At 41.1% G+C, this 21,982-nt stretch overlaps 1 protein-coding gene across 1 annotated transcript; it reads left to right on the top strand.

The window, feature by feature from the left end:
* Positions 1-127: 127 nt before the first annotated feature.
* Positions 128-21,480, top strand: LOC118493249 (synaptic vesicular amine transporter-like). The gene is made up of 4 exons (XM_035992587.1): positions 128-258; positions 2,131-2,250; positions 17,425-17,558; positions 21,044-21,480. The coding sequence occupies exons 2-4, from the start codon at positions 2,133-2,135 to the stop codon at positions 21,068-21,070; spliced, it is 279 nt and encodes a 92-aa protein (XP_035848480.1). The 5' UTR covers positions 128-258; positions 2,131-2,132; the 3' UTR covers positions 21,071-21,480.
* The last annotated feature ends 502 nt before the right edge of the window (positions 21,481-21,982 follow it).

Genomic DNA, 21,982 nt, shown 5'->3' with positions numbered 1-21,982 from the left:
TCTATATCTCATGACTCTCCAAATTCATTCATCCCTCATTCTGCCAATGGGAGTCTGAATTCACAGTGATTTCAATGCTAATATCAAAAAGCAGCCAGCATCGCTCCCAAATGGAAAATGTTTGTCGTTTACACTGAATAAATTCAAATTGAATAAACATAAATATACATTTTCGTAAATCTGTTCTGTTCTAGGTTCCAGTTGCCAAAAACATCTATGGTCTGATTGTTCCAACCTTAGGTGTTGGTTTTGCTATTGGTAAGTCATAAATGTAATACTATGCTTATCAAGTATATGGTTTCCCGCAGAAAATGTGTTAGTTAAGGCTGTAGGGTGGGGTTTGCCGTCAGACCGGGAGGGGGTTTGTTGTGAAATGGTGCTGCGGCTCCTTTAAGAGAGCTCTGGGTGTGTCAGAAATGGGCAGAAGAGGGATAGAGAAAGAGAAAAGCAGATGTGTAGATGCGCCTGGAGCAGAGTTGGTGGAATAAGTTGAAGTTTTGTACACAGTGTGTGTGGTGTCCGAAATAAACCCCAGACTGAAAGCGAAGCTCATTCATTTGCTTACCAGAAACGGGATTTTAACCCCAACGTTATTTATTTAATAACGTCGGCCCTGGAGGTAATGAAGCAATCAGGAAAGGTTAACAGGTTGATTGTCGGCTATCCAAATGCCAGATGAACGTCTTCCCTAAAAAATGTATTCTTTTTCTTTTTCCCCAGATAAAGAATGTTGTAGAATGTTTGGCGAACGATGATAGATGACGTTCAACCACCAGATGTGACTGTTCGGACGCATCACACGATTCGGAGGCATATCACATATTTACAGTAGGGCTGTCAAAATAACGCGTTAATTTCGATTAATTAATCTGAGAAAAAATAACGCCTTAAAAACAATAACGCAGATTAATCCATTCCATATTGACGTTTGACCCGGAGTCGTTCTAGCCACCATTGGACTGTAAAATGAAGGAGGGAGATGAGAATGTGCTGCCTGGATCATTAACTGGAACATTTACTTGTAAAAATCTTCTTCCTGCCAACCCTGGCTACCGAAATCTGGAGCCACTGATATGTCTGCTCTTCTCTCTGATGCTCTGAAGACGATACAGGCAACACAAACACCGCTGCATGGGACGCTAGTTAACACTATACTCAACAGCAGCTAACGTTAGCCTACCGCTAGCTAGTTAACATTATACTCAACAGCAGCTAACGTTAGCCTGCCGCTAGCTAGTTAACCCTATACTTGACAGCAGCTAACGTTAGCTTACCGCTAGCTAGTTAACATTATACTCAAAAGCAGCTAACGTTAGCCTACCGCTAGCTAGTAGCTGGATTAAAATGCTGACAGCTAACTCTAAACGGTGTAAAGTGTGACTGTGTTTTACTGTAGAGGATTCAACACCAGGATGTAACAATCTGCAGCTGCCGTCGGAGAAACAACACAGACGGTGTGTTCAATGAAACTGGTAAACTACATCCTCGTGGTGCATTTGAAGTTATTGTAAATGTCCTTTTCCCACCTCGTGGTTGTTTTTGTCGTTCAACAGCAATTTACTAGTGAAATAAGTTATTGTTATTGATTATTATTAAATCATTTAATTTTGACCATATGGCCTTAGCAATAAACAAGCTGTTCTTTAATGTCACCGACTGTTGTTTAGTACCCTTTTTTTTCTTTTCTTTTTTTACTTTCTTAAAATGTATCGGTTCAGGCACCGTTAATTATGTATGCGATTAATTTCGATTAATTAATCACAGAGTATGTAATTAATTAGATTACATTTTTTAATCGATTGACAGCCCTAATTTAAAGATTGTAAAAACTGATTATTTTCCAATTCATGGCACATTTTTTATTATTTTTTTTTTTTAATGCATTCTGCAGAGAAGGGAGACTGGCGTTGGTCAAGGTTGGAAATGAAAGGGAGAAAACAGGACAGAGTAACACTGCGGATATCGCTCATATACTTTTTTTTGTTTTGTTTTTTTGACGACTTAGTTAAGGCGGCAGGCGTGTGTTGTTTAGGCGGCCACCTTAACTGCAAAGTGCTGCGGGAAACCCTGAAGTACAAGTGTTCCCATGGCTGAGCATGTAAGAGCTGTATCGTCTGTGCTGTGTTACAGGAATGGTGGACTTGTCTATGATGCCTATCATGGGTTACCTGGTGGACCTGCGCCATGTGTCTGTTTATGGAAGTGTGTATGCCATTGCTGATGTGGCTTTCTGCATGGGATTTGCTTTAGGTAAGAAGGAACCATGAAACCTTAGCAATATTATAGACTATTATGATACATCTAAAGTGACTTTGAATTTGAAAAGCAACAGAAAGTGTCCAATCGCTAGGAATCTTTGGCTCATCTTGATGTTGGCCTGACTCATTAGTTATTATTAGGACATGACCATATGTGTTTCCAGCTAATGGTTGTTGTACTTGGTGTCTAGGTTAAAGCAATGTAACCATGACATTAAATAGAAACGGGTGGTTATGCATCTTTTAGCACTCATTTTTGATTATTGCACAGCAAGTACCGTATGTGTTTCCATGTAACAAATAACAGCATTTAACCTAGAATATTGACTCAGAATATTTGGAATGGAACTCAGCAAAAAAGAAATACCCCTTTTTTCAGGATACTGTATTTTAAAGCAACACTATGTAACTTTTCCTTCTTCGGTCCCCCTACAGGTTGTCTCATGTGAACTACAGCTTGCGTGGCTGTAGTTCCAATGAGACAGCCTATAGGGGGACTGAAGAGGGAAAAGTTACATAAGGTGCTTTCCGATCGGATAGTACTTGTACTTTTTAGAGGAAAAGTACACTTCTAAGCAGTTCTAAGAACTACTCTCCCCCAAAATCTTTTTTTCTGTTTGTATTCCCGCTGGCCAAGTGGCCATAGGGACTGGTAGGAGGGGTAAGGGAGTGACACAAGCACGGCAACGGTCTTTATAGCATCATCTTACCTTAGCGCCACATACAACAACAACAAATGATGCTAATACTTGTGCACTTTTCCTATATTAAATGCACGTCCATTCTCGTAGTAATTCACGTAATGTTTTGCTCAACACAGACGGGGCTTTATTATATCTGCCTGCAGCGCTGTGGACGTGTGTGTGTGTGTGTGTGTGTGTGTGTGTGTGTGTGTGTGTGTGTGTGTGTGTGTGTGTGTGTGTGTGTGTGTGTGACGGCCGGCGAGCCGCAGGACACACTTGTGGAGTTTAACTCCGAAAAGACAGTTAACCACAGGTTCCCGTTAATCTTATGATGGACATGTGTTGTGATATTTAAGCAAACGAACCGTCAATGGCGAAATAAAAGCCTCTTATTTACGAGAGCGGTCTGAGAGACCTCCAGCTTACAGCGGGGTCTCTGAGCATGACTGGCCGAGCGATGAGCTAGAAGCCGGGGCAGGCGTCTGCTGGCTGTCGCCTCACTTGATGGAGCTTCTGAACTCCGAAAACTTTGAAGCAAAAAAAAAAAAATTGTCAATTCGGCATAAATTTTCGCAAGAATGCCTATATTCGAAATCTAAACAGTTAATTTCTCGCCTAAAATGTTGTCAGAAGTGAATTTAATGATGAATAAGATGGTGAAAATTGTTAAAAATGTCCCGTTGTTGGTTGTTGCTCTGTCTGCAAGTTCCGAGTTGGCAGTGTGCGCGACTTATAAGTTCGACCAATCAAGTACACCTAGGAAAAGGGAAAAGGGAAAAGACCCTGTTCTGAAGTAGGAGCTAAAAAAGTACGCTACTGAGGCCAGAGGAACTTAAAAATCCCCAAATTTTCCTGTCGGAACACAACGAAAAGTGTTCTAGGAACGTTTAGTTCTAAGAACTGCAAAAATCCCTCCAGTCGGAAAGCCCCTATAGTGTTGCTTTAAAGATACTTTTGTAAAAATCAAAATAACTTTAGAGATCTTCATTGTAAAGGGTTTAAACAATGTTTTCCATGCTTGTTCAATAAACCATAAACAATTAATGAACATGCACCTGTTGAATGGTCGTAAAGACAATAACAGCTTGCAGGCGGTAGGTCACAGTTAAAAGAAAATTAGGAAAGTAAAGAGACCTTTCTACTGACTCTGAAAAACACCAAAAGAAAGATGCCCAGGGTCCCTGCTAATCTGCGTGAACTTGCCTTAGGCATGGTGCAAGGAGGCATGGGGACAGCAGATGTGGCCAGGGCAAGACATTGCAATGTCCCTACTGTGAGATGCCTAAGACAATGCTACAGGGAGACAGGAAGCACAGCTGATCGTCCTCGCAGTGGCAGACCACGTGTAACAACACCTGCATGGGATCAGTACATCCAAATATCACACCTGCGGGACAGGCACAAACACCCACAAGAATTGGCCAGTCTGGTGTAGTACATGAGGAGGAGATGTACTGCAGTACTTAATGAACTGGCCAGTCTGGTGCAGTACATGAGGAGGAGATGCTCTGCAGGGATATTTCATCGATTTAGCATTGACCTTTGTATCAGTAGAAATACAGTATTTTTGAATGACCGTGCTTCCCTCATTCATGTCCCCCAGAGACGAGAGATCTCTGTATTGCGGGTCTGGAAAAAAGCCTCTGATGACGCAAAAATTGTCGTTTTCCGTCATCGGAGGCATTTTTGCCCAGAGGCAATGGACTACAGTCAGTAGTAGGAGCTACTTCTGCATGTTTTCAACCGTCGTCTTTACACGAAGACTGCCGAGCCAAAACGAGCATCAGCCATCTTGAATCCTCGCTTAGCAGAAGATTTTAGATAAATAGATTTATTCATCCCAAAGGAAATTTTAGAACAATTATGTGCATTCAAACTACCGCACACATGTACCACCGGGATACATTGGTACAGATCGGAGAATATGCAGGACACTTTATTACAAACGGAATACTCGACACACTATGCAAGTTTTGCCTGCTACGGAGACCAGCACCTCAGCCTGCAGTGTTGCTCGATGCTGCTAGCCGGTAGGGGGACATCCTCAGCGGTGTGCGGAAAGCGGAACGAGGGTAGGAGTTGGAGCTAGGTGGAAAGCTAACACTAGCCGGCCACCTGTGCCAGGCTTCACCTGCTACGGAGACCAGCACCTCAGCCTGCGGTGCCGCTAGCCGGAATACTTGACAGGCTTCGCCTGCTACGGAGACCAGCACCTCAGCCTGCGGTGTTGCTCGATGCTGCTAGCCAGTAGGGGGACATCCTCAGCGGTGTGCGGAAAGCGGGACGAGGGTAGGAGTTGGAGCTAGGTGGAAAGCTAACCGATCCGAATACCGAATCCTACTCCCATCCTCAGTCCATTAATGCAGTAAACACATTAATGAAATTAACAAATGGTCAACAGAAGTTTTTAGCTGTGACTGTCCTTCCTTTGCCGTACCAGAATTTGCTGCATTTTGGCTGCTGTCTGTAGATTCCTTCATGCACAACTCGTATTCTTTCGGATGTTTCATACATAAATGTTGTAACAGCGGTGATGTTGTGTATAGTTTAGGGTCCTCGCCACCACCAGACTAATCAGCATTGTAAATTGAACATGTAGCTGGACTTGAATGGTCTTCTTTTGACTGAAAGTTCTGCCAAACTACACTTTTTCTGCTCACGAGTTCCATTTTCACTTTCTCACAGCCTACTGCATTGACCGCTCCACCTACGTAAACACCTTCCCGTAATCAACGGCGGCGTCATTACGTCGACCAGCATAGCACACATAGTGCAAGCGTAGGGTTCGGTTCGGTGGGAAAACCGAGAAACCGAACCCCGTCAAAAAGCCCAATATTCGGCCGAATCCGAAGCCGAATCCTGGATTCGGTGCATCCCTACACCATACTGATACTGAGGGCTACTTTTATTTTGACACCCCCCCCCCCCCTTTGTTCAGGGACATGTCTGTGAAAATTGTTCAGTTTATGTCTTAGTTGTTAAATATTTTAATGTTCATACAAATATTTGCATATGTTAAGTTTGCTGATTACATTATTCAATTTGTATATACACAAGGTCAAGGGATACACACACACACCATCATCATCATCATCATCGGCGGTCACGAGTATGACTGTCCTCTCCGTAGGGTCATCTTCTAGTGGGTCTTTATATGGCTGTACAGGCCAATACGTGATCCACATATTTTGGTGCAGTGTGGACAGGGGAAAGTGGAGGTAGTGAGTGGTAGAGTCTTCTTCCTTGCGGGGCTGTCGCTTTGTCTCTGCGCACAGCTCCTTCCTGCACAGTTTTCTTCAAGTGACGCCTGTCCAAAGTGATCTGCTCCCAGTTGCTTTCTGGAATTTTGAACTTCTTTAGGCTGATCTTAATATTGTCCTTGAGCGTTTTTTTGGACCACCGGGGGCTCGCCATCTTTCCTTCAATTGGGAGTATAGGATCTGTTTGGGGAGACGAGCGTTTGACATGCGAATAACATGGCCAGTCCATCGAAGTTGGTACTGCATTATTGTGGTAGTGATACTGAACATGTTGGCTTCCTCCAAAACGCTGATATTGGTACATCTGTCCTCCCAGTTGATCCTCAGAATCTTCCTTAAAGGACAATTCTGGCACCAAACGAACCTAGGTTAATAACAGATGTGTACCCACTCTGTCGCTCTCTGGGACATGTTTTCATGCTAATCAAATGTGTTTGTAGCTTGAAAGAAGCTAGCGCGGACCGCTGATTTGCTTCAACGCTAGTATTCGGGGCACAGGGAAAGTAAAAACAAATTGCTATTTTGTACCACTAAAAAGGCTCAAAATATCACCACACTTAAAATGTTAAGTGAAGCATTGAGAACTTTGTAAGTGTACAGACAGTTTATTGAAAAGATACATTATAAAGACAATGCGTTCATGTTTACATGCCGCCGCCGTCTTGAAAACCAGTCATGACTTACAGCTGGCGATGCAAACTAAAATCAAAAGCAATTTGCTCAATATATCTGAAATAATCGTACCAATGTAAAACATAACTTGTCTAGTGTACTTACTCAGTGGATAACCATCTGGTCCCTCCGGTCTGGGTCGCCGTCTCCAATTTATTTTCGGAACATGGAAAAAAGTTTCAAGTCCAGCCCTGTTTATCAGAGAGGGGAAATCTTCAGACTGTACCAAACACTGCGTCTCTTGGGTGTCGCGACGCAACAGGTCCCACTCCATGCAACATGGACACTCCTTTTCGGTGGCCATAGCTTCACAATGTCCTCAGGTCACCACCAGTTTCCTGAAGTACGAGGCTGTGTTGTAGCATTGACTACCGGTAGCTCTCTCTCTCTCATAGCCTTTTCACGGAGCTCCCACAGCTCTTCGTTCAATAAACTGTCTGTACACTTACAATATTCTCAATGCTTCGGTGAACATTTAGGGACCCTCATTATGCTACCGTTGACGTTTGGTGATATTTGGAGCCTTTTTCGTGGTATAAATAGCGATTTGTTTTTACTTTCCCTGTGCCCCGAATACTAGCGTTGTAAGCTAATCAGCGGTCCGCGCTAGCTTCTTTCAAGCTACAAACACATTCGATTAGCATGAAAACATGTCCCAGAGAGCGACAGAGTGACTACACATCTGTTATTAACCCCTAGTTTTGTTTTGTGCCAGAATTGTCCTTTAAGTGTCTTTGATGATGTTGCTCCAGGGTTCTCAGGTGCCTGCTGTAGGTGGTCCATGACTCACACCCATACAGCAGGGTGGGGAGGACCACTGCTCTGTAGACCAGGAGTTATGTTTGGGCCTTTAGGTCTCTGTCTTCAAAGACTCTTTTCCTGAGTCTGTCGTATGCACCACTGGCACAGCTCAGGCGATGGTTGATTTCGAAGTCAGCTGGATGTCAGCTTTTGAGGAGATGAGGCTGCCGAGGTAAGGAAAGTGGTCAACATTTTCAAGGATGATGTTGTCCACTTTTATGGTGGGCTGATTAGGTGGAGGGTGAAGTAGGACTTGGGTCTTCTTGATGTTTAAGTCTAGACCCAGGGCCCTGTATGCCTTGGCAAAGGGCAATAGGATTGGAATTCCCTGTGGCAGCTCTTCACCAATGAGATGGAGTACGGTAGCAATAAAGATGGCAAACAGGGTGGGTGCTATGATACACCCCTGTTTGACCCCTGTTGCCACTGTAAAAGGCCAAGACTCAGAGCCGCTGTTGCTGAGCACTGTGGCTGACATGCCATCATGTAGTAACCTCAGTATTCTGACATATTTATCATGGCAGCCATGCCTTGATAGTATGCTTCAGAGAGCCTGGCGGGCCACAGAGTCAAAGGCCTTTATAAGGTCTATGAAGGCCATGTACAAAGGTTGTTTTTGTTCACGGCATTTTTCCTGCACTTGGCGTGCTGTGAATATCATGTCTGTTGTACTGAACAGTTGTGCAGTTGGACAATAGAATGAATGTTTAAATTAGAGCAGCCATTCGTGTAGACCAAACAAATTTAATCTTTGGGCTCCCTTATCCTGAACGGTCTTGCCGAGGCCGTTTCTTGGAACAAACAGTCACCCTGTTGGGGCTCTGCAAGCGAGACGCTCTTGGTTCCTCCCCCGTCTTCCCCACTGCCTGCTGATTGTCGTATCGGTTCTGGACTGTTCAAGGGTGTCACCATGGCAACGTGCTGTGTTTTCGCTGTAACATTCTGCGGACTGGGACACTAGTGGGACTGCCGGGCTGTGCGTTTCTCAGCAGGCCAAACTCCCCCATCCTACCCTCTCCCCAGTCCCACGCCTTCGCCGCCAAATGTGCAACTGTACATTTATGTTATGTTATGTTATGTTCAGCAGTGCAAATGTACTGTTTGTGTGCTTATGTGCTGAGGTGTTTTTTTTCCTGTTCCCACACTGTTCTTATCTTTATGAGGATAGTCTGAGAGTTGCTTTTTTTTCCCCCTCTCCTCTCCTCATGTCATGCTGTATTGTCCCTGCGAGAGTTAAGAGAGAGTTGTTTTGGCGCCGACTATGGCGACTCGGTGTGTCTGTGCGTGTTGCTTTAATGTGACATGCACCTACAGCACCAGGACAAATTCCTTGTGTGTGTAAACGTACTTGGCAATAAAGCTTTTTCTGATTCTGATTCTGATTCTGATTCAGAGAGCCTGGTGGTCCACAGAGTCAAAGGCCTTTATAAGGTCTATGAAGACCATGTACAAAGGTTGTTTTTGTTCACGGCATTTTTCCTGCACTTCGCGTGCTGTGAATATCATGTCTGTTGTACCTCTGGATGGGCGGAAGCCACACTGAGATTCAGGGAGTACTTCCTCAGACACACACACACACACACACACACACACACACACATAAAGGGACATAATAACAATACCACCAGATAAAATAAAAAAAACAAAAGAACAACAAATTAGAAGAAAGAAGGAAAGAAAAAAAAAATAATAGAACATTTACCTTATTGTTTTTCGTATTATTCTGCACAGATAAACCTTTTGTTATGCCATTATTACCATTGTATTACTGTCATTACATGACTACCTATTGCAGAGATTAAATCTCATGTTTTCATTGTTGCCAAAACATTACTACGTTACTTCCTCTATACCAATGGTTCCCAACCTGGGGTCTGCACTGCAAGTCTTTATCTGGTTTGAGGTTGAGGTTAAAAAAAAATATTTGCACCTTAAAAAATTATGGTAATGCACTAGAATAGATCATGTATACAAAAGTCTGTATAAAAACTATATTTTTTATTCTTGTTTAAACTTGTAGGCAGGCTACTTAGTAGGTCAAACCTCCGGGACCTCTTAACCTGAGACCCTGCTGTCATCAGGTCAGCTGTTAGCTGCTATCATCCTCATTTTTCCTGCCACCACGGCATCACTATTTTATGAACGAAACATGGCGGAGAAACGTAAAAGTGCTGATGACTCCTCTGTATCAAAAAAGAAAGTAAGGCTGTATCTCGAGAGTTTACCTCAACTTCAGTTTTATCGAAGGATGGGACAAGTTTCGGCCAGAATGTGTCATTTGTGGCGAGAAGCTAGCTAATGACAGCATGAAGCCAAGCAAAATGAAACAACACCGAGAATCGAAACACCAGGAGACTGTTGGTGAAGGCCAGGACTTTTTTGAGAGGAAAAAGCAACATGCACTACCAAAAACATCCACGGACATCAGAAAAGCATTTGAAAGAGCCGGCAGTGATTTACACAGAGCCACGGAGGCGTTATTTGAGTGTTCGCTATTAATTGAAAAGGCTAAAAAGCCACACACTATTGGAGAGCAGCTAATGACCTGCCTGCCTGAAAATTGTATAGAGAGTGTGTGGCCCACAGGTGGTGGATAAAGTGAAAACCGTCCCACTCTCTGATAACACTGTCAAAGACAGAATTGATAAAATGGCTGGAGATTGTCAAAATCAGCTGCACAAGACACTTAGACACTCTTTGCCATTCAGTTGGATGAAACGACAACAGTGTCAAACGAGTCCATGCTCATCGTTTATGTGCAATATATTCACAGTGAGGACTTGAAACGAGACATTCTTATGTCTACCAATCTAATCACAACAACAACAGGACAAGATATTTTTATGGCTGCGGACTCTTACCTCTCATCCAGAAACCTGCCCTATGAGAATCTTGTTGCATGCTGAGATGATGGCGCTGCAGCGATGATGGGCAAAAACAAGGGATTTAACAGCCGATTGAAGGAAAAAGCCCGGGGATGCTCAATTTTTCACTGTATGTTACATCGCCAATCCTTAGCCAGTAAAAAACTTTCAGAAGACCTCAGTGACACCCTGGCAACTGTTGTTAAAGTTGTAAACTTCATCAAAGCTCACCCTACGAACAAGAGACTGTTTGCCCAGCTGTTTGAGGATGAAGCGATTCAAACACTGCTGTTACACACAGAGGTACGTTGGTTGTCACGTGGACAAGTGCCTGCACTGTAAACCCGAATAAGTTACCAGAACTCAAAAAATGTGAGGCAATCAGTTGCCACAATTTTTTTAAGTTGATTAACTTAAAAGTCAAAATTTTCCAGAACTTAAAAGGTTGGATGAATTGCTACATGTACCTTTTGATAACAGTTAAATTAAAAGTGCTCATTTAACTCAACTCAAATATTTGCAGTTAATATGACTTACAGTTTTCTGTTAAGGCAGCTCAATTATTTTCAGTTATTATGACTTAAAGTTTTGAGTTTACAAACCACAGGAATAAGTTCACAGAACTTTAAAAAAATAAGTACACAACCACACCAGTTTATGTTAACCAAACTCAATGTTTATTAGTTTGTGTTGTCATTGTTTTAAGTACACATTAGTCAAATATGTTGAGTTTGTTTACTTAAAAACATGACTCAAAACTTAAAAATTTTGTGGCAACTGATTGCCTCACTTACATTAAGTTTACCTAACTTAATATATCTAAAAGTCATGAAAGTCCGCTTTTGAACAGTTACATTTAAAATTAAATACAAAAATAAATAAACATTTATAAATTAAAATAAATAGAATAAAAAAATAATTTTAAAATATACTTAAATAAATTGTATATAAATAAATAAATACATTTGAGAGATTTTTAAGAAGAAAAACTTCTAGCCTTCCAAATGTGTTCCTGGTCACTTAAGGAACACACCGACTTATTGGGATTTTAGCTTATTCCCCATATCCCCCAGAGTTAGATAAGTCCATACATACCCTTCTCATCTCCGTGCGTGTCTGACGCACCCACTGCTAGCTGCTGAGAAACAGCCATCTTCTAACCGTATACATACTGACAACTATTCTCAGAAAGGGTGAAGCACTGATACTTCTGCTACTTGGGCAGAGTGATTTGCACCTGAGAAGCCCCGTGGTGAGGAGCAGAGAGTTCGCCTGGAGTTCTGCAAGCAAATCACTCCACCCAAGTAGCAGTGCTTTGCCTTCTGAGAATATAGTTCCCAGTTTGTATACGGTTAGAAGATGGCTGTGTCTCATGTGACCTTGTTATTCGTACACGCTGTGACTATACAAATCACAACATGTAAATAGGAAAATGTTGGCGTTATTTTGTCACTTATTAGGAGCATAGATGGAGCCGGTTACCTCCAGGATCTGTGCTAAGCTAGGCGTGGGTGCATCAGACAGAGTTACGACACGCACGGAGATGAGAAGGGTATGTATGGACTTATCGAACTCTGGGGGATACGGGGAATAAGCCCCAATAAGTAGGCGTGTTGCTTTAAGGCCCTAGGAAATAAATATGTATCACAAATTTCTGATATTGACCAGACAACTAATCAGATAGTCAGGAAAATAATCGGAGTAATCAAAAACAATAATAAATAATACCAAAATGAAATTATTGTTTGCTACAGCTATAAAAGAAAAAAAAAAACACTGCTTTTGGCTTCCTGGTTAATTCCTGAGTAAGGCAACAGGGCAGCAATTTGGGTGAAATTTCAAAAATTCTATAGACTGTTTAAGAACATTTTCACTTAAAACTCTAAAATGTAAATGTTTTACATAACCAGTATCAAATGCACAGTGAAATGTGGGTCATCTTGTGCAGCCCACAATGGTTAAGAAAAACATTAAAACATACAAAACATTAGCGTTACTTTTGCATTATATTAATGAGAACAAAGGCATATTGTGTAGTTTGGGCCTATTGGCTGAACACCTGCAATGTAGTGCAGTAACTTTTTGAGGCATTATTTAGACAAAAGGAGATAACTTTGAACTAGCCTTTTATAATGCTTTACCCTGCAGCCTTTTTTCAGATGAGTTTCTACATCATTAAGCCATTCTTGAGGGTCTGCAACCTTGGTGGTAGTTTACCACTTTCTAACCTGTTCACATCTTTAATGCAATCAGACAAATGGCAAACATAAAGTGGACTAATTGCAAAATTCACAAAGCTCATTTGAATCATTGAACCTGTTCAATGTTCCACTGGGTCAACCTATGAAATGTGTAAAAATCTATTTACCTGTTCATCATTGATTTTTTTTTAATTTTAGCCAGAGCATCTGCTGTCTTCCCAGTTTTTGATGCCTTCTGTCTGAATAAGGTCATCGGTTGAGGAAGATGGCGGTCAAGCTCAGGATAGTATGTGTTGGGCAGGTTCTGATTTGTAATCCGCTGGAACTCTGCATACAACTGTATAGAAATAACAGCAGGAGGAGAACACTTAAAAAAATACAGTCCAATTTGAAGAATCTAGCACACATTTATAAAGCAAAAATATTGGCCAAATGAGTAAGAATCACAATTTTCACTTTAAAAGAGAGAGCTGATCCATATTACCTCAGACTCTATTTTGAGACCAGGCCAGAGGTCCATGAGCTCGTTCACTGGTGGGCAGGATATCACTATGGTCTGTCGGCATAGGGGAAATGTGGTCTCCACCATCTTTCTTCAACAATATTTGCAAGCAAATACAAAGTAAAATATGATCTGTTCAGTGCCAAAGGTTAAATATCAATTAGGAAGATGATATTCGTGAACAGAAGACATTCATGAACTGTTGACTTAAATACGGCAAAAAGCATTATTTTGATCAAACAGGCAAGTAGAATAAACAAATGATATGTGTATGTGGGAGTGTGTATGATTTAGGGTTACCACACTAAAACATTGTCTGAAAAAAAAAACAATTTAAGTTACTGGTATTTAGAGGTGTGTGGTGTGGTGTGTGTGTGTGTGTGTGTGGTGAGAGAGATTCATTGGATTACCTGGTATCTTTATCACATCTCCAGTTATCTTCCTTAACTTTTTGAAACTGGAACAGAGAGATGCAAAGGCATAAACTGATCTGAAACTGAACAAGTAAAAGCATTCAAAGAGTGTCGAATTATAAATACTTATAAATGTTCCCTGTTAATGATCTTTTCATTTGATCCCTAAAGTGTGAAGTTACTAAAGCCATCAAGCAAAATTAACATTACTGTAAAGAAAAGCAGCAGCACTTGAACCTTACTGCATGCTTAATCAACAATAATGCCATTTCTACAAACCAAAGCTTTACTGTTAAGGGTTTTTACTTTATTCATCTTTGTCATGAAAAGCAGCTTGCCTCCAGCAGGGTCGTTTGTTTTAAAACCAACGCAACACAAGTGGGCGAGCACGGGCAGTTGACTCGTGTTCTGTTAACAGCAATCTCCGTGTCTCAGACAGTCTGCTCACACAGAATTTAAAACGAGCGTCCCTAGAAGCTACAGGGAGCGCGGACTTGCAGTGTAGGAACTCAGTTTGACTCATTATGCTCGTTTATGCTCTTTTAATATGATATTGGACCTTAGCGGTGCACTATTGAAAGTTTCCATCAACAAAAAACTAACTATCGCATATGAGGTGTCTGTTAGTGCTTCTACTAACAACTCATTTTCTAACACCACCTTTAAGCGGGGAATGAGCGTGTGATTACTAGATTCATCCGTCGTAAAATTCTTCAGTGAGTCTGGTAGTGGTAGGTCGCTAGCTGTGCTGCTGGAGTGTGTAACGTTAGTGGTCGCGCTAATTAGCTAGCTAGCTAGCTCTTTAGCAGCTAACCTATATCTGACAAGTTGCCAATCCCTACAAGACTTCCGTGATAAGCCAGTGAAGGGCGGGGGCTTGGAGAAGTAATACACTCTCTGAGACAAACGCATGTAAAAATGTATAATGTATAAAAGAAGTAAAAGTGAATGAATATTAACATTCAAAACTTACAGTAAGTCCAGTGAGGCTGATTGCTGCTGCTTAGGTAGTAACTTCTGCAAGCCTACTGTCTGTTGCTTCCCGCCTTGCTGCGTTGTTCAAACTTTTCTTCTTCTGTTTTTTTCCAAAGAGCGGTAAGGAAGGTAGTATGCATATTAGCACCACCTTCTGCTTCGCAGGTTGAATCAGAGATTAACTCGGCATAAAAAATGATCCCTGCAGCTGCTCAACACTTAAATAAAAATAAAAAATATATAAGCAACATTAAATTGATGACAATAAAAATGCAAAAAAATAAATACATTTTGTCCTCCACTAATGTCTAATGCATTTCAGACCATTTGCCTCAATCAAATTGTTACTGTTTTAAAAATACAAAAAATAAATAAAATAAATACATGTTGTCTTCCACTAATGTCTAATGCATTTCAGACCATTTGCTGATTGCAATTTATTTATTATGATCAATTTTACTTATTTGGTGAAGCACTTTGAGATTGTATTGTATTTTAACATGTGCTATATAAATTAAGTTTTTTTTTTAAATCACCCCTATTTGAAACAATAGAAATAACAGGACTTTATCATTCTTAGTATGTAATTACTTAATTCTATTAAGTTGCACTTAAGTTATGTTTTTAAGTTATGCTTACTTATACACAAAATAGTTCCATTTAATCAAAAATTATTAGTTAACAATACTCAAAAATGAAGAACATGTTACACCAACTTGACAAAATTAAGTTAGTATAACTTTTTCTAAAATTTTGAGTATACCCCACTTAATCTATTTAATTACTTTGAACATTCGGGTTTACAGTGTGGGCGTTTTATGGAACTGCAGGAAAAAATAAAGGAATTCTTGCAAGATCACAATCAACAACTGTGCGAACAGCCGACTGACGCATTCTGGATCAAAATGGCATACCTAGCAGACATATTTGCTCTCTACAATGAGACAAACAAGCGGATGCAAGGCCCCGAATCAAACGTCATGCAGTGCAGAGATGCTCTCAGCGCTTTTGTGCACAAAATGGTATACAGAGTTGGGAAAATGTCAAAAGGAGAGCTGCAACAATTTCCACTGCTGAGGAAACAGTCTGGTAGCACTGTGCGAGCATCTTTACGCACTGAGTTTACCCAACACATGAAGTTGCTCCAGGAGGAAATTAAGTCCCGTTTTGCGTACTTATCAAAAGAGTCATGGGTGATGGACCCCTACATTTCCAGCATGGAGGAAGTGGAATACATCGGCTGTGAAGATGAGCTTGCTGAACTTCAAGCTGATTCTTCATCAAAGAAATATTTCCAGGAGAAAGGATAGAAAAAATTTTGATTCGTCAAAGGACACGCTGTTGCACCAAGACTGGCCAAACACGCAATTACAAGGATTATTCCCCATTCAGCACCACGTATCTGTCTAAGACGGCCTTCAGCGCCCTTGTAACAATAAAAACAAAGGCCCGTAACAGGCACGATGTACACCAGGACTTTAGGCTGGCTGTCACTAACCTCACACTGGACATTCCATCCCTAGTCAGAGGTATGCAAGCTCAAGGTGGCCATTAGTTCATGAATGGACAGGATGACACAGAGTAAAACATGTTCATAAGAGTTTAATAAGTTATTGATTATTAGTGTTACATTAGAGCCAAATTAACACATAATGTGCTGTAGCTGTGTTAAAACAGGTTTATCATGATGTACATTTGCATAAAAACTGTAAGGAAGACTTTGATTGTTATTGTTACTGAGCCAAATTCATTCTTAATAGCTTTGTCAAAACGACATGAAGTGCATGTGCTTTTCAAAACTGCCCCTGTTTCAGTTATATGTTCTGAGGGAGATCTTGGACAGATGTGCAGATTAATCACTTAGCCACTATTTTGATAATGACTAATTATTATTATTATTATTATTTTGGTAAGGATGTATGTGAAAAGGCATCCTGTGTTTAGTTGTTAAAAGATATAAATTAGAAAAGAGACATTTACCAAAGGTTAAGGGCCTAAGAATGTTTTTTATTAAACAACGAATTAAAAAAAAGAAAGTAATTACTTAATTTGTGTGTGTGTGTGTGTGTGTGTGTGTGTGTGTGTGTGTGTGTGTGCGTGTGCGTGTTCCGGCATTGGGGGGGGGGGCTCAGCTTTTCTTAGACATAAGTAGGGGGGGCGCCAAGGAAAAAAACACTGCTCTATACCCAACCCGTTCTCATTCTGAACTCATAAAATAAGGACATTTGGACAGTGGCTGTCAGCGTCTGATGCGACGAAAAAGGCGTCTTTCAGCATGTTTGTGTAACGCACCGGGGAGAGCAGCAGTTAGATAGGATTTAGAGAGTAGTATGTAAGGAGGTTGGTTGGGGGGGTGGATGGGTCAAACACAGGACTTTCACCCAGGAGAGCAGGGTCCCGCTTGTCACGCTTGCTATAGTTTCTTTCCTCCCGCGTGTCACAGAACCATACGCCCACCCACGACCTTTTCCTTAACATAACTGCGTCAAAAGGGACGGCAATAGTCCCGACCAAGCGTGTTTACTTATAGCGCTGAAGGGACGGCAATAGTCCCGATCAAGCGCGTTTACTTAAAGCGCTAAAGGAGACTTTTAGCATCAATAAGAACGACAAAAGCACCTGACCAAGCGTCCATATTTTACAAGATGAGTGTGAGAACGTGTTGCTATACCGTGTATTTACCCTAAATGAACCTGTTGTTACAAATATGTCTGTACAGAGTTGCAATGCAAAGTGCTGCTGTAATCGAACAAGCCAAACTAAACGAGTATGTGATCTGTCCCTGACTGATGCAGGTCCATCAATCGGAGGATCCATAGCTGGGAGTATTGGTTTCCCCTGGCTGATGACCATCATTGGAATAGTGGATATTATTTTTGCTCCTCTTTGCATCTTCCTCAGGAGTCCACCCGGACAAGAAGAGAAAATTGTAAGATTCAAAGCACACATAAATACAGTCAATGAAATCCTTTATAAACACAAAGAAATATGGAAGCCCTGGAAGGCAAGGTCAACAAAATGTTATACCTCACAAATCAAAAATGACCCTTGTGGACCAACAGGTGCCTCTATAATCAAGGTAGACGGGTTTTGGACGATAACTCCTACATTACACATCGCACATTTAAAAACCTTACATTTCCACTCTTCTTGAATTAAGATGAATCACATGACCATTTCCCCGCGAAATGTGCTCTTCTGAATCAATCTGCCTGAATCTTTGCATAAAGCATCTTCAGACATACAACAAAAACAAAAAGTTATCAAAAAACTGCCAAACTGTACAGAAGGTACCAGCATATTATTTATAATCACATCTGCTTTTAAGAAGTTAGAACAGGCCAAATTAAAACATTAAAATAAAAGAACTGTGTGCACGTCACAGGCTGACCTAGGGCATGGGACACTGAAGGACAGACCAATATGGCTAATCTGTTACCAAAAGTTTCTTATTCAATTTAAATATGATTCATACTGTCATAACCTAGGAGGAGTTATCTCAGGACACTTTACAGATAGAGTAGGTCTAGACCACACTATATAATTTACAAAGACCCAACAATTTCCCCCTAAGAGCAATATAAGCTATGGTGTTCTACTGAAGTAGATATTGCATTGTTATTTTTTCATAACTGCATACAAGGCTAGAAGTGAGTTACAGTAGCCTGCTTATACCATGACAATGAAACAATCAAAGTTAAGCATTAGATTTAGATTTGGGGGAAATACTGTCCTGTAAAAAAACGTTTTATTTTCAGGTTTTCAAATTTTAACAGAATTCACTAAACAAATAAAGAGTCACCGTTCCAAGCCCTTTCCACCCCAACCCACATTTTAAAAATTTTATAAATGCAAAAACATAAAAAACAGTCTTTTAATAGAAACTATACCAACTATATTAATCATGGAAAAACTTATAATACTTATTTGTTCAATACCTAATAGGCAGAAGACAATTAAATTGGCTAACCCCATCATTAGATAAGAATTTAACTCTAATTTTGATACTGAACGATTCTGCAAAAACTTGTTCAATAAAACCATTCGCTAAGGTCCAAGGCAAAGGTTTTTTATTTCTACACAATTTGCCAATCGCAACTGCAGTATGGTTAAGATTAGCAAAGTCATCACTATGTTGTTGCCATCAGTACACAGCTTTAAAGGGGTGATAGAATGATTATATAGGGTATTTCACACGGTTCCTTAAAGTGGCCATATTATGCTCATTTTCAGGTTCGTAATTGTATTTTGAGGTTGTACCAGAATAGGTTTACATGGTTTAATTTTCAAAAAACACCATATTTTTGTTCTACTGCACATTGCTGCAGCTCCTCCTTTCACACGCTGTCAGGTCTCTGTTTTAGCTACAGAGTGAGACCTCTTAACTTCTGTAACATCTCAGTTGTCAGTCGCACATGCGCAGTAGCTAGGTAAGGATTACATGAGCTAGCTCCAACTTCAGCCTGTACAAGGCAGGATTAGCCGGGAGACTTCTTATAAACTAGGGCGCACTTCCAACTTTGTGTGGAATACCTGCAGAACAGGGACATGTAAGTAGTTCTATACAATTTATTTTGTAGATTAGGGTGAATTTGTGTGTGTTGTAGCAATGTTTTGCCATTGAGAACGAGCTAGCATGCTAGCGCTAGCATGCTAACGGTTAGCCCCCTAGGCCCCTCGTTTCGGCTAGTGACTGAAGGGAGGACACATTCAGAAACCCTATCTCACTCAAAACAGCATGGATGTTTTTTTTTCAAAGTTTATATGCGTGTGGAAGTACCAGAAACACAAAATAACACCCCAAATCCCCAAAAAAGTGATTTTTTCATAATATGGGCATTTTAAGGTCTCCTAATAGGGTATGTAACATTGTTTGGACTGAATGAAATGCTATTCTATGGGTCCTAATGCATCCCTGTGTTTTGGCCCTATTTGGAACGAGAGCTTTTCTTCCAAATATGGAATGCTCATTTAGATGAGAAGAGCTGCGCGCTGATTGGTTGAGCGAACCACATACACATACAGTGGAGACGAGACAGCAGGTCTCATATTTCAGACATTGCAATGTTATACATTATTTGCTGCTATTTCAATACAAAATTCACTTCTGAGACTTTTTTATGCGAGAAATCAACTATGTAAAGGTCAAATATGTGCCGTTTTACGAAAAATGTATGGCTAATTGCAAATTTTGTCTGACTGTGTGTCGGAGTTCATGAGCTCCGTGACAGTGGCCGGTGCTGCCTGGGTTGCTGCCTCGCCACCTGGCCTGTCCTTTCACAGACCCCAGGTACACTTTCGGCATAACTATAGTATATTTACAGTTTGAATTTCGTCACGGCATGTATATCACAGCTACCCTAAGGTCTTACAAAGCTAACACTTTTGTCCGATTTCAATTTAAGGCATTTTTGTGAATTTGAGGGGTCTCGTTAGGAGGAGCTGCTAGCTAGGCTATGTGTCCCATTCAATCCTATGGGAAAAGATCGCCGCTACACCTTCGGCATAACTATAGTATATTTACACTTTGAATTTCGTCACGGCATGTATATCACAGCTACCCTGAGGTCTTACAAAGCTTAGCTAACACTTTTGTCCATTTCAATTTAATGCATTTTTGTGAATTTCAGAGTTCTCGTTAGGATGAGGCTAGCTAGCTCTCATATTTAGAGCTCCCCAGCTCACTCACGGACAAGAGGCGTTTATTTCCTCGATCGTTTGTTTAAATAACTCAACACACATATCCATTGTAAGATTAACTGGAACCTGTGGTAAGAGATTACTGGCGTAACAAGCTCACTGACCGCGCTCTCACTCACACACACCGGCCATTTAGCAGGAAGAGGGGAGCTGCAGGCCCTGGAGCTCTGTCAGGGCAGCGGCGTTTGGTAGTCCACTAACCCAGAAACGGTGACTTTGCGCGGGTATGGAGCACCGCGGGCTTCCGGCCGTGACGGTAAATGTTGGGGCGTGACAAAGATACAGACTAGAGCCAAATAAGGAGGAGCAAGGGCATCGCGTCAACTCGGTGGTTCGTTGAGATTTGCCCGTTTTCAGAGGCAGTTTCAAATTGTGAGATTTGCAGAGGAAAGAGGTGTCAATGGGATTTTGAGGTTCTATGTATGTCCTATTTACCCACCAACGTCGTTATTCAACTATGACAAGGTAACATCGGTTTTGCATTCTATCACCCCTTTAATTGGTTAGGGGTCAAATTTAATTTTGCCATTTGACACTGGTGTTCATTTAGCACCATTTTGCTCAGTTCCATAACCAGCCAAACCCATTGTTTGTGCACTGATGCACACTCCTTTCCCTTATAAAGGAGTTGCCAGTTTGTCTGATGTGGATGAAAACATTTCAACATTTCTATTTATAGTTTTACAGAAACACATATTCTCTCATGTTTTACAGACTTTAGTGACGGGAGAAAAACCATGAATTACCTTACTATCATTGGACATCAATCGGCTGCATGCATATCTCCATCCTGCCTTCATGTCCATTTGTTCATCTCCATGCAGCATCTGCCATCATCCTCTCTCATTACATTCTGTCTGTATTTACCACCATGTGTTCATCTTCTCTGCCATTTTACCTCCATCAGTATTTGCCTCTTTTAAATCTGCCATTTCACAAGTTTTTACTAGGGATGCTCCGATCAGTCGCATCAGGATTGGCCCGATTCAGACCCTGTTATGTGAATTGAGTATCGATCCACATTAAATACTTTATGGGTGCATATCATGAAAAACATACTTTTTCAGTGCTTGTGTGCATACATTTGGATATCTGGAGTGTCTGGATCTGAAAACATGTTATTTAACAAGCCATTCAGATTTGGCAGGTTCATTAGAATAAACCGCCCACATCTGAGTCTCTCCACCCACAGCTTGAGAACTACCTTTGCAAAGGTGCACCATATTTTTCAGAGCAGATTGGGTTTTTGTTTAACACACAGGCACACATGCACTAACAGGATTTATGCACTAATGAAAAGATGTCAGAGTGACGGGGCTCAGTGCCTTGTTCAAGGCCACCTCAGCAGTGCTCAGGAAAGAGACAGGCGCTAAAACAGAGCACTTCAGACAGAGGGGTACATCCAGACAGACAGTATGAAGGGAACAATGTGTTGTTTGAACATCAAAGCCCAAAGATATGGCAATAAACCAGAGCACACAGAGTTTGGCATATCAATGTGGCGATTATGATGACGTTATTAGACACAGATTCTACTGTAGCTGTTCATCTGGAGTGTCTCCATTAAGTACAGAACATTAGCCTGTAGGGCCATGATGCCTCTGCTAAACCTTAGCTAACATAATACATAAGCTATAGCTCATGCATGTTAGC

This window comes from Sander lucioperca, chromosome 15, assembly GCF_008315115.2.
Source record: "Sander lucioperca isolate FBNREF2018 chromosome 15, SLUC_FBN_1.2, whole genome shotgun sequence".
NCBI lineage: Eukaryota > Metazoa > Chordata > Actinopteri > Perciformes > Percidae > Sander > Sander lucioperca.
Note: the sequence above shows the minus strand (reverse complement) of the source record. Positions and strands in the feature narration are given on the sequence as shown.

Coding starts and splice junctions, on each gene's coding strand:
- LOC118493249 (XM_035992587.1), top strand. CDS start 2,133: ATGGTGGACTTGTCTATGATGCCTATCATGGGTTACCTGGTGGACCTG. Junction 2,251..17,424: donor CTGCATGGGATTTGCTTTAG/GTAAGAAGGAAC, acceptor TGACTGATGCAG/GTCCATCAATCGGAGGATCC. Junction 17,559..21,043: donor CCGGACAAGAAGAGAAAATT/GTAAGATTCAAA, acceptor CATGTTTTACAG/ACTTTAGTGACGGGAGAAAA.